We start from the raw sequence: 15,012 nt of genomic DNA on the forward strand, positions 1-15,012 counted from the left end.
TTATTTGTTCTTCCTATTCATGTAAGTCAATTCATATCCATTCAATTCAAAGTCCACAACCTTCCCAGAGCTTAGACAAGTCTCAGATATAGCTATAACATTGATTGACTTTAATATTCTTTGATGTTTTGAAAGTTTGCATATAGACTTCTGCTGTTTAAGTGAATAATTGACATTTTATGATGTGACTTGACCTTCATGTTGAACTGAGATACTCTGTGTATCAACAGAAATTGTCTGTGAGATAGTCAATCCCAGTTTTTCATATTTCGTAATGTTGTTTGCTGTTCATTATCTCCAGATGGAGATGAAGTACATCTGTCAAAACCTGACATGTTATATTTAGTGTCAGTTACGTTCTGCGCTCTTTGCGAGCTGACCTGAGTTCAAGTTCAAGAGACAGTTTCATTACCTTGGCTGCTGTTCTCCCAGGAGTTGCCATCACTGATACTTTTCCAGATCAGCGATCTCCTTGATGACAAGCACTTTAACCTCCTCTGGTGATCCGTTCGGTTTCATGAACACTTTACAGTTTGTTGTCCATGTGGATTGGATTTTGTTTTGTTTCCTCAGGAAGTGCGCCTGTCTGGCAATGTCAGCATTTTTCTTTGTCAGGTGCTCACTGACACGTTGCTTCCTTTTAGTTTCTTCCCCTGGCTGAGCAGTGCTTGTTTTAGTTTCCTGCTCACAATGTGAATTATTTCTCGCTTTTGTTTTTTTCGCGGAAGAGGATGAAGCCTCAATATTGTTGCAATCCACTGATATTCCCTTGCAGTTGAAGAAAGTGATCACTTGTTTCTCAAAAGAGTCCACATCAGGCTCGGTGGGTTCTCCTTCTGCTGGCACTGCAGCCCTTGCATATGACCAGGTCTTGGTATCCAGACCCCTGATGCAACCATGATGATGAATAATACTCTTCAGCACTATGCTACATCCATATTTCAATCATCAAAGTAGCAAAACATCAGAAATAACAAGGCATTAACATAAGTCATAGACATAACAGCCATATTTGGACAACTTCAAATTAGATGTGTAGCTTTTAAATTGGGCATAGCACAATAGCCATCATCACTTTTCAACTTTGCAATCACAGTGAACAAGAGCTCACCAATCAGTCAAGTCATGTACTGTACATGACAGCTGGCTGTGTGACAAGAGATAAAGCAAGATTAGGAGAAGCTCACAGTAAAGCATTTGATTCTTTGTTTACAACTTTCACCGCAACACTGAGACATATTTGATGACATTCTTTTTGCTTCACAGCAACACAACAATTTTCCAAATGAGAACAAAAAGAATTAAGGACACAACACGTTATCATTCAGATCAGATCCAATTGTTTTTCCCTCTGGATTTATCTTCTAAGGCATACAGCAGTTACAGTATAAGACAGCAGGTGGAAGATGGAGGCACTGTTGAACAATCAAATCAATTAAATCAAAGTTTATGTACAAGCTCTTTAAAAACATGTAGTGAGATCGAACAAATTGGATCTGCTCCTCCTGTGCAGGATGGCCAGCAGCTCTCAGGTAGATTCATTTGATTACAAAGAGCAATTTCCCTACAACTTACTTCCAACTGCAGTCAATACTATATGACACAAGGCTTTGAAAACGTATTAATCAGATATAGAACTTAAATCTGCTTGCTAGGCAGTTAATTTTGTGTGAAATTGCTTCTTTTCTATCAGCTAGAATCAAAAGATAGGGCTGCATTTGAGAGACTTTTTTTATTCTGGTGGTGACAATGGACACGACTATGTACACACACAGCAGCTGGGTTACTGAAACTATGAAAAGAGTGAACTAAAATCTGTCTCCTAGACCACAGTTTCTTTTTCTTCTCTTAAGTTGAATGAAAGACACAGTGTTGCACATAAATAATCCACTATTTAAAATATTACAGTAACTTTAACTGAGAGTCATATGAGGTGCATTACTGCCTACACCAAGTCTGATTGACATTAACACACTATACGTTCCGCTATGTTTAAATATGACTTTCATTCCCCTGAGGAGTGTCGTATAATTAAATGTCAAGTCTAACTGTCACAAATCTTACAATATATATTGTAACTGTCTGTTCATATTGCACTAATTGGCATAATATTTGACCTTCAAGTAAATAAAAGATTTCAAATGAAATTTTGATATCTTAGACACCACAGCTGTTTATGAAAACATGAGGAGAAACTGGCTTCTGGCACTGTGCTCTGGTGTTTAAGGATTTATGCATTTTAGATGCGGTTATATGCAGTGATGAAAGATCAAAGTTAAAAACCTTGTAAGACCACAGCTGTCACACCACAAGGACAACACTGATAAAACTTCTTGATGCTAATTTGATCGGGGAGTTCCTTCATCATTTTTTGTAAACTCTGACTGTTTAAAGCAGTTCAACATTTTGGAAAATGCACTTACTCATTTTCAGAGTTTCAGAGTTTGCAGAGTTAGATGAGGTCACGTAGCATAAAGACTGAAATAGTCCAGCACACAACCCCAATAATACCAGATCTTTTTGTTTTTACACCTCGTACAGATTCAGTGAACAAGATGAACTTTGGAGGAGGTGCTGGTAGACTTTTTTTCCACCTTTGGACAAAGCCAGGCTCCTCCTGTTTCCAGTCTTAATGCTAAGCTAACCAGCTGCTTGCTGCAGCTTTATATTTAACCAACATAGATGAAAGTAGTATCAACCTTCATATCCAATTCTTACCAACAAAGCGAATGAGCGTACTTTCCAATGTGTCACACTATTTCTTTAAAATAGGTGACTAATTTCTCTTATTTTCTACATGAACAAACTTAATTTTCAAAATACTCTTCAACTCTTTGACGTCCTTTCTTCCAGATGTCACTACAGCAACCTCGCCTTCTCACTGCTGGCTCATGTGATGGCAGAGCAAGTAGCCAGCGTCGACTACCAGTCCGGTAGATCACAGACAACATCCTGGACCTGCTGGGGATGGAGGACACCATCTTCTTCCTCTATGCTTATTTGCTTTCTTGAAGATCGATGGAGATAGTACCAGTAGCCAGTAGCATACTGACTGGAAACGGGGAAACAGCTAACCTGGATCTGTCCAAAGGTTAAAAAAATCTGCCTACCAGCACTAATCTCACTAATTAACACATTACAACTTGTTTGCTTAATCCCTACAAAAGTGTAGAGCATGAGAAGTTACTGCTCATGAAAATAAAATAATCCTGCACATAACCCCCCCGGGAAACCCCAACTTGTCTAAACTTTTCATCATTTTTTTAAAAAGATAAAAAAACGAGGTACAACATGTAATTTGTGATCTTTAGAGGTGCTGGTGGGCGGATGCTGTTGCCGTAAAACAGATGCAGGCTTGCTGTTTCCCCCTGTTTTAACCATAATCATATTTACCAAACGGACATGAGAGTGCTATAGCCTGTTCAAATCAAATCAGAGGTCTTGCAGGGTGTCTCTTTGCACGCACATGTGAGGATTGCAGTGTCCATGCTCAGTGTCATGTTAGGAGACAGCAAAGGGATGAAAGCATTAGAGTCCTTACCCTCAGCCTGAGCACTTGTGCTTGAAACAGAGGGATCTAGTAAAATAGGGAAGGGTGGTGAGTCTCTGACAGAGCTGTTGTCCTCCGTCTGGGAGCACACCAGTTCTCGGAAACACTCCCTGAACCGTGTGGAGAGCAGACTGTAGATGATAGGGTTGACCGCGGAGCTGAGGTAGAACAGGACACCCGACAGGATGTGGACATACTGATAAACATTGTGCATCAAGTCGGTCCACTGGCTGATGGAACTCCACAGGAGCCGCTCGATGTGGAAGGGCGCCCAGCAGACTCCAAACACTGCCACCACAATTGCTAGAGGATTAGACCAGAGAGAGAGAGAGAGCAAGAAAAGGGTTTTTTTCTTATTTGTGACTGGTTCACCTGCTGCATGTTGATTATTATTTCTATGAATTTTTATGCCTCTTTACCTTTACTAGGAAAATCAAATTAGACAGAGATAGAAAAGATGCTGAGCTGGTCAGACAAGGGGACTACATAATAAAAAGCCTCATTGGACATGGGGATCTGTTAGGGTGGGAAATTAACTTTTTAAAATGTGAATATCTACCAGCCGCTGACAGATAAATGTTCAAATTCACCAGCCACTTGAGTAAATTATTATTTTGTGTCTGAAATCTAGCAGCCACTTTTATTTTTCCAGCATTTGGCTGGTGGCTGGCGCTAAGTAATTTCCCAAACGACTAACTAGAACATCCTGTTATTGCAAGTTTATCCATGCAGTCAAAGCTGGGCTGTGTGATTTCAGAAAGAAGCAATAACAAAATCCTTCTCTTACAAATGATAAGTTGAATTAATAAGGAATAAAACACACCAATATTCACTTCAATGCATTTAGAGATTTTACCACTACAGCCTCACTTGGTCTGACCAGTAGGTTGTGTTGGTGAATGAGAAACGTCAGAGTCAATTCGCTGATTTCCACTCACTCTCAGTCAGGGTGCTTAATAATAATGTCTCTTGGAAAATCACTCTTGGGAAATACAAGGAAATTCAATGTCCTATTATCCTGTAATTTCCACTCTTGTCCAAAGGGGCCACTGCAACAAAAGTTGCAATATGTCACTTTAACGGCTACAATCCAAAAATGACAAACTGACCATAAATATCCCCTAAAATTCCATCATCATCATTTAAAGGCTTATTTCAGATCATGAAATGTGAAGATTTAGCAAGCACATTTAACTTAAATGTGGATAAAACTTTGAAAATAATGAATATATTTCTGTTCATTTGGCCTAACACATAAAACTGCACACCAAGTCGCCCCAGTGTATAATATCTTAAAAACATTTTAGAAGATTTAGTGGTTATTTCACTCATGTTCATTTGTAAATGTGTCACTGTGAGCAGTAGAGGGTGCTTAATGTCATTTGATGACAGAGTATTCATTCCTCCAGGAGGCGCAGAGGCAGCAGGATGTTTGGCTGTTTGCGATGGTGAACATATGGCATCAAGCTAACTGACATACACACACAGATATATATAAATGTGAGAGTCCCAGAACACTTTTTATCTTTTCCCAACAACAGTTTGTGAGATTTGTCCCATAACATTCAGTTTTCTCAGTTTTCCCACTTAAGTAAATCTTCAAAGGTTGGAAAAATCCTCTTTCTCCACACTTTTAACTATTCTGTATCATCTCGATCCAGCTATATCTTTGAAGCTATATGATGTTTACTCTGAGTGAAATGTTCAAACCCAAGACTCCATGTTTTACATCGATGCATGATTGCATCAAATGCAAATACTCCACATGATTTTTTTAAAAAACATTCCCAGAAAATTCCAGCCTGACATGTTTGGTATGTCTGTGACCTTTGGGATCATCTTCACTTGAAACAGTTCTGTTTGTTTGAACAAAGTTTGGCTGCACAACATTAGTTCGTACCGGAGCTATACCAGTAAATCAGTATGTGCCAGTATGATACTAGGTTACTGAAGATACAGTATTTCAATAATGATAAATATGTCAGCATATACAATAAGTAACAGGAACTTATAGTACAGAAAGCCAAAGATAAGTTTGTCATTTAGGAACTGTCTTCATTATGTGCTTTGTTACCAAACAGCACTGACAAGTATTTTCAACAGTAAAATGTCCAGCTCAGTGCATATTATGGTCACAAAACACAAATTTAAGGGATCTTTATAAAAAATAAAAAAGTAGCCTTTGTTATGTGTTTATGTAAAAATTGAAGTTTATTAATTGAAGACAAAATGCACCTAAAAACTTGGTCTCAAATCTTTAGTATTTCTTGATAACAATATTTTATTACATGCAAAAATCAGCTTCATCACAACCGTGTATGTTTTGATCCAATTTGATGGACAGTTGCATCACCTTAGCAACGTAAGCAACAAACTAACAGCTGTCATCAGATTCTGATTCTGATTTTTATCTTGCTAAATTCTGATTGGTTGTAAAAAAAAAAACCCACCTGACTCACCTTTTCCCAGCAGAGCCCTGCCTGCTTCAAATAAGTGAGAAGAGCAACAACAAAAACAAACATAGAAATCTCTCATTTCATCAGACACAACAGTGAGAAGCTGATTCGTGAAATCGCTTTTCAGAGCCTTTAAGGTGACTTACTGGAATTTAATACCAAAAAATCTTTTGTTATAAGTGGTGGAGGTGGTTTTAGATGGTGGATATATCCGTTTAGAATGAGCTGACTGATAAGGAAGAGAGGAATAAATCAATTATCTATAAATCTAGGATGGAGGGGATGTCATGCCCCAAAACTTAAATGTGAAGCAAAAAGGTGCCTTCCAGAATACAAATGATCTATACAAGAAATTGATAATACCATGTCATTATTTTCTCTGTGTTTTCCTCACGATTTGTCTTTGGAACATTGTTTTGGCATTGATAAGACACAGATTAAAGGGGATCTGCTGTCAAATCATAGCAATCTGCCAGTGCAATGCATGTTTTCTGGGAGATGGAGAGGGGGAAAAAAAAAACAACAACTCACAAAGCATCTTGATGACCTGTCTCCTGCGCCCGCTCTCCACACTGATCTTCATTCGAGTGTTGCTGCTGCGGTTCTTTCCCATGTTCCCACTGCGCTGCTGCCTCTCTCTGCCCAAATGAAGTCCCATCACCAGGTACAGCATGCTAATCACCATCATGGGTACAAAATAGAAGCACACAGTAGTGATCTGCATGACCATGTTATAGATCCACAGAGGTTTCAGCACCGTGCATATGGCCGACTCCTCCATCCTCTCTGGCAGGTAGAAGATGCCGTGCAGTGAGGTGTTGGGGATGGCACAGAGCATCGACACCACCCACACGATGGTGATGACCCGTTTGGCGTGCTTGTTAGTCGACAGGTACCGTGTTTTGAGGGGGTGCACCACAGCTATGTACCTCTCCACACTCAAAGCTGTGACGTTGAGGATTGAGGCAAAGCAGACCGTCTCAAAGAGGAAGGTCTTGAAGTAGCAGCCGCCTTCGCCGAAGGGGAATGGGTAGTTCTGCCACAGGTCGTAAATCTCCAGGGGCATCCCGAACAAAAGTACGAGGAGGTCCGACATAGCCAGGCTCACTAGGTAGAGGTTGGTGGGGTTGCGCATCTTCTTGTGTTTGGCTATAACTGCACATGTGAGCAGATTCCCACACAAGCCAGTGAGGAAGATGAGAAGGTAAACACTGGTTACGGGGAGGGAGAAGGGAGAACGTTTTGGACCCAGGATATCAAAGAGGTTGACTTCAGTGAATTGGTTGTTGGAGTAGTTCCCAGTGGTATTTAGTGGAAGGCTGGCGTTGTGAAACAATTTTGACAAGTTTGAAGAGGAGCCCTGCAAGATGAGCTCCATTTTAGAGAAGAAAGCTGGAGGAATGAATGAAGACGTCAACACATTCTGGTGCTGCTCTTTGGGTTTGTTCAACACTGGGTGCCGGCTATAAAAAGACGAAACAGAAAGATGAAACAAAACTGCTATCATAAGAAGATGTTTACTTTTTTACTTGAAAGAGTAATTTAATGTGATTCTATTTGATTAACGGCTCTGTGATAATGTCTACTGGGGTCACACTAAAATTTCTTTTTTAAAGTTTTTCTTCTTCGTGTTTTTATAAATCACACTTTTCAACTGAAACTTAGTGATTCACATATTCCCAAAACATAAGAACTAATTATATTTTAACTAAAGGCTTTCAAATATCTAAATTTAATAGCAGCATGCTTACAATGGAGGATATGTTTAATAAAATAAAACTAGAAATGTATCAATCGTCTATAAAATGTCAGAAAGAAGGGAAAAAATGCCCATTATAATATCACACAGACCAAAGATCAGCCCAAAACCCAAAGACATTCAGTTAACAGTCATATATAACTAAAAAAAAAGCCAGGAAATACCTCATACAGTATTTGAGAAGTTGAAACAAGAGATTTGTTTGCTTAAAAAATGACTGAAGCAATTAATCGATTATCTGAACAGCTGCAGTCAAACTACTAATCGATTAATTGACTCATTGTTTCAGCTCTACATATTACCAGTTAGAGGACAGATGAATTTGGCATCCTAAAGGTCTTAAATAACAACAGATGCTTCATGTTTAGAGGGATAAACATCAGCAGGCAATATGGGAGCCAAGCATTTTCAGGGCATAAACATGTTAACCTGATAGTGCCAGGAGCACCTGGTGCAGAAATGCATTATTCTGAATGCATGTGTAGGATTCATGAATGTTATCCACAGATTGATTCAATACCGTTTTATGAGAAAATGATTCTTCACTTTCACTTGAAAAGGAGAAACTATTTTCTGTGAATGCATACCAATGAACATGCATACCTCAGTACATCAAGAAATACTTGGCACCATAACCTGCAGCAACAAAGAAAACTATTTTTGCTACTGAACATCACAAAGATATTTATGGTCATGAGTGATGAGAGGAAACAATGTAGTGGGAAAGATAAATTATTCTCACATTAAGATGATTTGAGGAATATTGCTTCACTGCTCCACTAATATGGTTCAAATTATTCTCATCAACTGGTGACCGTTGGAGGAAAATTGAAATTACACCCACTGTTCTCATAGATGCTAATGACTTCCTCTAGAAGGTTAATTATGTTGCGAATTAGTTTTATGTGATGAAAACCGGTGGTGTGTGCTGCATTGTTGGAATAAATTTCTTATTCTTAGAAACACTTCAACACACAGTTCTCTAATATTTCTATTGGGAAATAGACCTGTCTGTGTGATTTAAATCTTACATAATGCCATTTTGGTTATTTTTTTTCAAATTTTTATGTAAAATGTTAAATATCATTATTATTTTTGTTAAGGAATTAAGGATTGTGCTTATAAGCATCAGTCAAGAAAAAACTGTAAATACAATCTTTATATTCAGAATATATTGTTTTAAATCAGAAGTAGCCTATAACTTTTGTTAAAATGTTTCCATTAGAAATAAACCTCACCTTGACACTGCTCCTCTGCAAGCCTCTTCTTATAACACGCTCTCTGTGTCTTCATGACTGGAAATGAGGAAGCATGAACAGCACGAATGAGGCCCATTAAAACAACATTACAGCGAATGCAAAAGTTGTTGGACACGCTTCTACAAAGAGGAGAATACAGAGGGTCCACTGTGGATGATGGTAACAGCACTGCAGCTACGTCCCCTTCAGACGGAGATTAAACTGGTGAGATGTAAAGAAGAGGAGAGAGAGCAGGAGGAGAGAGATGGAGAGGCAGAGAGACAGAGGGAGAGAGAGAGAGAGAGAGAGAGATCACAAGATCATGCATTTGTCTAATTCATTTAGTCTATATGGTCTGAATGGTTTGAATTAGGGAGTGCATGCATAAGCTTCAACCCACAAAGACAAATGACAAGAAGAAGAAGCAAACATAAACTACATCAGTTACATTATAATTGTAAGATATTAAGGCAAATCTAACTATAATTTCATTTGTCCATGAATATTATTGCACTAAAGGGTGTTCTGTACCACAGAAAACGTTAGTCTTGCAAGTGCCCTCATGACCTAGAAATATTAATGATTCTATTTGATCACAGTGTAGGTTTTTTGTTTGTGTTAGTGGCCATGTATTCCCCTTCGTGTGTGGATGAGTATTTTTGAGCAGAAATGTCAAGAGATCTGCTTTTGCTATATCCGTCTGAATGAACTCCAGATGTGCAAAGTGACACCTTCATTAAATAATTAAAATCAATGTCCAAATATAGAACATCCAGAATGTTTTATGAAGTCTGTTTTACTGTAGGTGACTGTTGCTAACACACCCTTGACAGTACATTTTACAGAGTTGCAGTCAAAAATGTAGTGAGTAGTTTAAAATGGACGCTGCAAAACCCGCCTTATATGGCATCTAGTTTGCCAGAAAGTCATTAGAAGATGAGGACAGGGAAATATATAATTAATACATTATTGATAAAGCCATCTGTTTGTGGAGTAAATAAGATGGTAAAAGACTGTCTTCAAACTATGGTATTGAGAGATGTTGATTAATTTGTCAAAAGTAGTGTAAAATCCTAAAAAATAGAAATATCACTCAAAGCTTTATACAAAGATCAAGAAGATTATGGTAGCTACGTTAGTCAACATAGCTGTAGCTTTTGTAGCTGCAACTTACCTGCAGCGTGTAAAGAATACCCAGCTGGATAACTTGCTATACACCAGTTGAGCCAATGAAGTGCTGTCAGCCATCTTGGATCACCAACAGTTTTGGGTTGTAATGCATCATTTTGTAACATACTACAGTTACGTGCTGACTTTTTTCCAGTAACAGGTAGTGTAAAGGATTACAGTTTGAAAATCTGATTTGCATGTTGTGTTAGCTGGCTTACTAACGTTATCCACTAGAAAAGCTACATTCAGGAATCACTTGGTTTCGTTAAGAGCTCCACAGCTTCACTGAGAAGACTCGACTTCATGCACCCACTATAGCTAACGTTAGCTAGCTGGTGATTAGGGCTGCAACTAACAATAATTTTCGTTTTTGATTAATCTGCTGATTATTTTCTCAATTAATTGATTAATCTTTTAGTCAATGAAATGCTAAATGTCTGACCAACAACCTTCATATATTCAATTTTCTGTCATATATGACAAAGAAAAACAGCGAATCATCATATTTGATAAGCTTGAGTCAAAGAACATTTGGCATTTTTGCTTGAAAATGAATGAAACAATTACTCTATTACTATGTCAATACAGTTGCTGATTAATTTTCTTTAGATCAACCAATCACAGGCTGACTAATCATTAAATGACAACATCTTCTTTGAAGTTCTTCAAAAGGCTCCTTTGATGGAGATGAGTGACGGAAGTAATGAGTAATGTAACCGAGTACTTTTGCTGTCCATAATTAGTAATGTAATTACTTTGTAAATGAGATATACGTAATATAAAAGTGATTACATTTTTCAGGTAGCTTGCCCAACAATGGCAATACTACACTTACTAGTGCAGTGACCATTCAAATGTCAGAACAGGCTGATTACTTGACCTCTAGCTGCTACTTCAACACATAGAAAAATGAATACAGATGATGTGAGGTGTGAATGAGTATATACACCAACAACATGACAGGAACTAACATTCTATTATACACAGATGTTATAAATGATAAGTACTTGAATAGTAAATAAGTGTTCTTTTCTCATTTCAAGTTGCCTAAAATAAGAGATTCATTTAAAAAGTAAAAGAGCCTCATGTGCATCCTAAAATAAAGTGGATTGATCATATTGGCCTTCAGTTCGGATTTGAGTGGGTATGTTCGCGGGTGACCGATGCTCAACCATGTACCTGAATGCCTCCTGTGTGGACACAACGGTTCATTGGCTGCTGGTGCTGCTGATCTGCTAAACGTGCTGCTCACGCTGTTTGCTCAAAAGATTTGTGCTTTGTCTGTAGTGGCGCTAGACAATAACCACGGTCTCGGAGCATATGAGACAAACTGGTTTTGAACTGCCCATGGAAGAATTTCCTTCGTTTTATGCGTGTAATTACAGTCATTGTGTATTGGGCTCTGAGCGCTTCCAAAACGCGGGTGACCTATACTCAACAATGTACCTGAATGCCTCATGTGTAGTCACTCACTGCTGCTGCTGCTGATCTGCTACACGTGTTGCTAACGCTACGCTTTCTGTCTTGACATGGGGTAAGAGTGTCCATTTTTGATTAAAGCTCTGTTTTCACTGTCTACTCTTCTCTTTTTAGAGCACTTTTCTCAGACTTGTGTCACGCCTCGTCTCTGGTCTTTCCCTGACATGCTGGAGTGAGTCGGCAAAGCCCTGAAGCTCTGCCCTGCCCCTGCACAGAGAGGAGCAGCACGCTGATCGCTTGTTTATTCAATTTTTATTAATATTAAACGTATCACGTGTCCAAATTGCACCAAATTCGACACTGTACTCCCTCGAGTCCCCAGCCATACACCCGCCAAGCGCGGAGTCAGTCGGATGAACGGTTCAAGAGATACGCGAAGGACATACAGACAGATTCCTTCCTTTAGTAGATAGATGTATGTATTATATCTGTTAATAATCTCATACGTTTTTAGTGCAACTCGGTGTTCAATACCAATGATAGATAGATAGATAGATAGATAGATAGATAGATAGATAGATAGATGTAAAATCTTTGTCTGTGTTGAACAAAGAAGTTCAGCTGTCAGTTATATTTGAAGTGAAGAACTGAGAGTCACTCAAATCACTTGAACAATCATAGCTCCAAAAAAAAGCCCTCTTGACATTGTTGACAGTTAGTTGGGGCATCCCAGTGGCTCACTGTAGACATTAAGATGCAACTCATCATCGACAATATCCCTGGTTCAGATCCAATAGGGGACCTTTGTTGTGTTTCCCTTGTTTCTTGTCCTCTCTCCACTCTCTTAACATATTAATCACTCAAAAATGTGTTATATGTTAAGGGATTTGAAATCATGGCCATTACAGTTACAACAGTCAAAATTGTTTTGTTTTGGTTTGTTTTGGTTTGGTTTGGTTTTGCCACAACTGAAAAGGTAGATAACATGACATGACCTAATGCTTTCTGCAGTATTCTCAGACAGATACGTGCCCAATACAATTTTCATATATGTCAATAAAAAACAAGCTTTAAATGTGGAAAACATGTGGAAATATACATTTAAAACCATATCAAATGTCCAGCAGTTTTGAAATAGAAGCAGATTTCAGTCTGATCTTTTGGGAAATTCAAACCAAAGCAGTACACTTTGTCTGTGCTGTACGTGCAGTACTACCCAAACCTCCTGCTCTCAGCAGGCTGATGTGACATTTTCTGCTGACCACAGAGATGTTTGATTGTAGCTGCTGTTCAGAAAACCTTTTCTTTTTCTTTGGGAAATTCGATTTGAAGTATAACTTTCCTGAAGTTGTTCATCTCCAATGCAAGCACTGCAGCTTCCCTGTAGTCCTCACCTTTAGTTTCATTAGTTTTAACAAGGATGAAATGCAGTTTTACAATCTGTATGGAGCTGAAGACTATATATATATATATATATATATATATATTGAAAGGAAGGATGTGTGATGATATCGTTCAAAGGAAGAGCTGGCGAAGTTCTTATTTTGTAGACGTTTATTAGACGATGGCCATCGGGTCCATTCCATATACAAAGATGGTCTGGGCAATGTACCACTGTCGGTGCACAGCTTATATAGGGTTACACATCTGTATCTTATCATATGAATAACATGCTTTCCAGGGGCACTACCTCCGTTGGGAGCCATCCATCAAGTGATTGACAGCTATCTCACAACATATTATGTGTCACCACATGCCCACATCTGGAACCGTTCCAGACTTAACCATGGATCCATTGTTTGTATCTAAAAGGCCACCCAGAAGGGCTATGCCATTTTACCCAAGGTGTCATACAGACCAGGGAATGTTTCTGTCACACGTCCAACATCCAAAATCAGTAAAATACATAGGGTCATATAAAATCATACTAACATATATATATATATATATATATATATATATATATATATAAGATGCTCCTGAGACAGTTAGACATAATAGCAGGGTGTAAGATGCAGGCAGGAACAGCGTACATGGAACGCCATAACCAAGTGGCTGGCATAGTGTACAGGAACATCTGCACTGAGTATGGGTTGGAGGTCCCAAGGTCACAATGGAAGACAAGCCAAGATCCTGTGGGACTTGCAGATCCAGACTGACAAGCTGGTGATGGCTAACCAACCGGACATCGTGTTGATTGACAAACGACAGAAGAAGGCATTGGTGATAGACGTAGCAATCCCAAGTGACAGCAACATCAAGAAGAAGAAACACGAGAAGATTGAAAAATACCAAAGGCTGAAAGAGGAGCTAAAAAGGATGTGGGGAGTAAAGGCAACAGTGGTGCGAGTGGTAATTGGAGCACTGGGGGCTGTGACCCACAAATTGGAAGAGTGGCTCCAGCAGATTCTGGGTACAACATCTGAGGTCTCTGTCCAGAAGAGCGCAGTCCTAGGAACAGCTAAGATACTGCGCAGAACCCTCAAACTCCCAGGCCTCTGATAGAGGACCCGAGCTTGAGGAAGACACATTACCACCACCCCATGGGAGGGGGGTGAGAGGGAGAGATTTATATATATATATATATATATATATATATATATATATATATATATATATATCACTGAACAACCTCCACAATCCATGATCATATATGCCACTCTGTCTCATTGAAATTCACTGACACTGAGCCATCAACTAATGCAGTCTTGGATCTTTTGCCCTCTTTTTGACAGCAAAGGTTACGTCCACAAGTGCTCTCAATTCAGAAGTATCCATTTATACATAATACATTGGACTGTTTTATTCTCTGGGTGGAATAAAATTTGACCATCATCACCCCAAAACAAACTGTGCGCTTATCTACTCTGTCCATTTTGAACAGACTAACTGCATTTCTGTGTGTATAATTATTCAGGCTGCGTCGTTATCCTGTGAAGAGCAAATGACCTACTTCCTTCAAATCCATTATCTCCTCAAAGACTATTACTTTTTTAAGTGATATGCATGATGTTTTGATTCTTATTAGTATTCAGTGCTGGTATGGCAATCCCAATTTTGTGTAATGAATACATAATGCCTTTCTTATTCACAGTTTGTTCACCATAAAAGTGCTACTTCTCTCTTTTTTATACACAACATTGTCTGCTGTGCTTATTAATTAATTTAGTCATTGTCAGAAACTACTATATATATACACCCTATAAGAAATTTGTCTTATAATATATTTGTGGCCCTAAATTGTTAAATGAAAGGACAATTAGGAGTATTAGAAACAACATTTTTTAATGCGGAATATAAGCCATTTGTTGTGTAATCCTTACATACTTTTGTATTTGAAAGAAATACTATACCTGTACATGTATATTTATGGTATTTGGCAGAGATGTTCTTTGCCGCATTGATTTATAACCCTGCTCA

General features: G+C 38.6%; 1 protein-coding gene across 2 annotated transcripts; it reads right to left on the bottom strand.

Moving 5' to 3' along the window:
• Positions 1-3,298: 3,298 nt before the first annotated feature.
• Positions 3,299-10,256, bottom strand: nmur3 (neuromedin U receptor 3). 2 transcript variants are annotated; one of them, XM_044350306.1, is made up of 4 exons: positions 10,178-10,256; positions 9,004-9,060; positions 6,538-7,469; positions 3,299-3,853 (listed from the first exon to the last, which is right to left on the bottom strand). In XM_044350306.1, exons 3-4 carry the CDS (start codon positions 7,382-7,384, stop codon positions 3,423-3,425), a joined length of 1,278 nt encoding a protein of 425 aa, XP_044206241.1. In that variant the 5' UTR covers positions 7,385-7,469; positions 9,004-9,060; positions 10,178-10,256; the 3' UTR covers positions 3,299-3,422. The 2 variants fall into 2 exon arrangements, with proteins under 2 accessions (XP_044206241.1, XP_044206242.1); XM_044350307.1 differs by lacking the exon at positions 10,178-10,256 and having other exon boundaries at positions 9,004-9,262.
• Between the last annotated feature and the right edge of the window lie 4,756 nt (positions 10,257-15,012).

Source organism: Thunnus albacares, chromosome 4, assembly GCF_914725855.1.
Source record: "Thunnus albacares chromosome 4, fThuAlb1.1, whole genome shotgun sequence".
In the NCBI taxonomy this organism is placed as follows: Eukaryota; Metazoa; Chordata; class Actinopteri; order Scombriformes; family Scombridae; genus Thunnus; species Thunnus albacares.

What these genes read in the sequence shown, in the direction of transcription:
- nmur3 (XM_044350306.1), bottom strand. Translation starts at nt 7,384, where the DNA reads ATGGAGCTCATCTTGCAGGGCTCCTCTTCAAACTTGTCAAAATTGTTT. An exon ending in ACAGGTCATCAAGATGCTTT is followed by an intron (nt 3,854 to 6,537) that starts GTGAGTTGTTGT and finishes CTAATCCTCTAG; the next exon opens with CAATTGTGGTGGCAGTGTTT.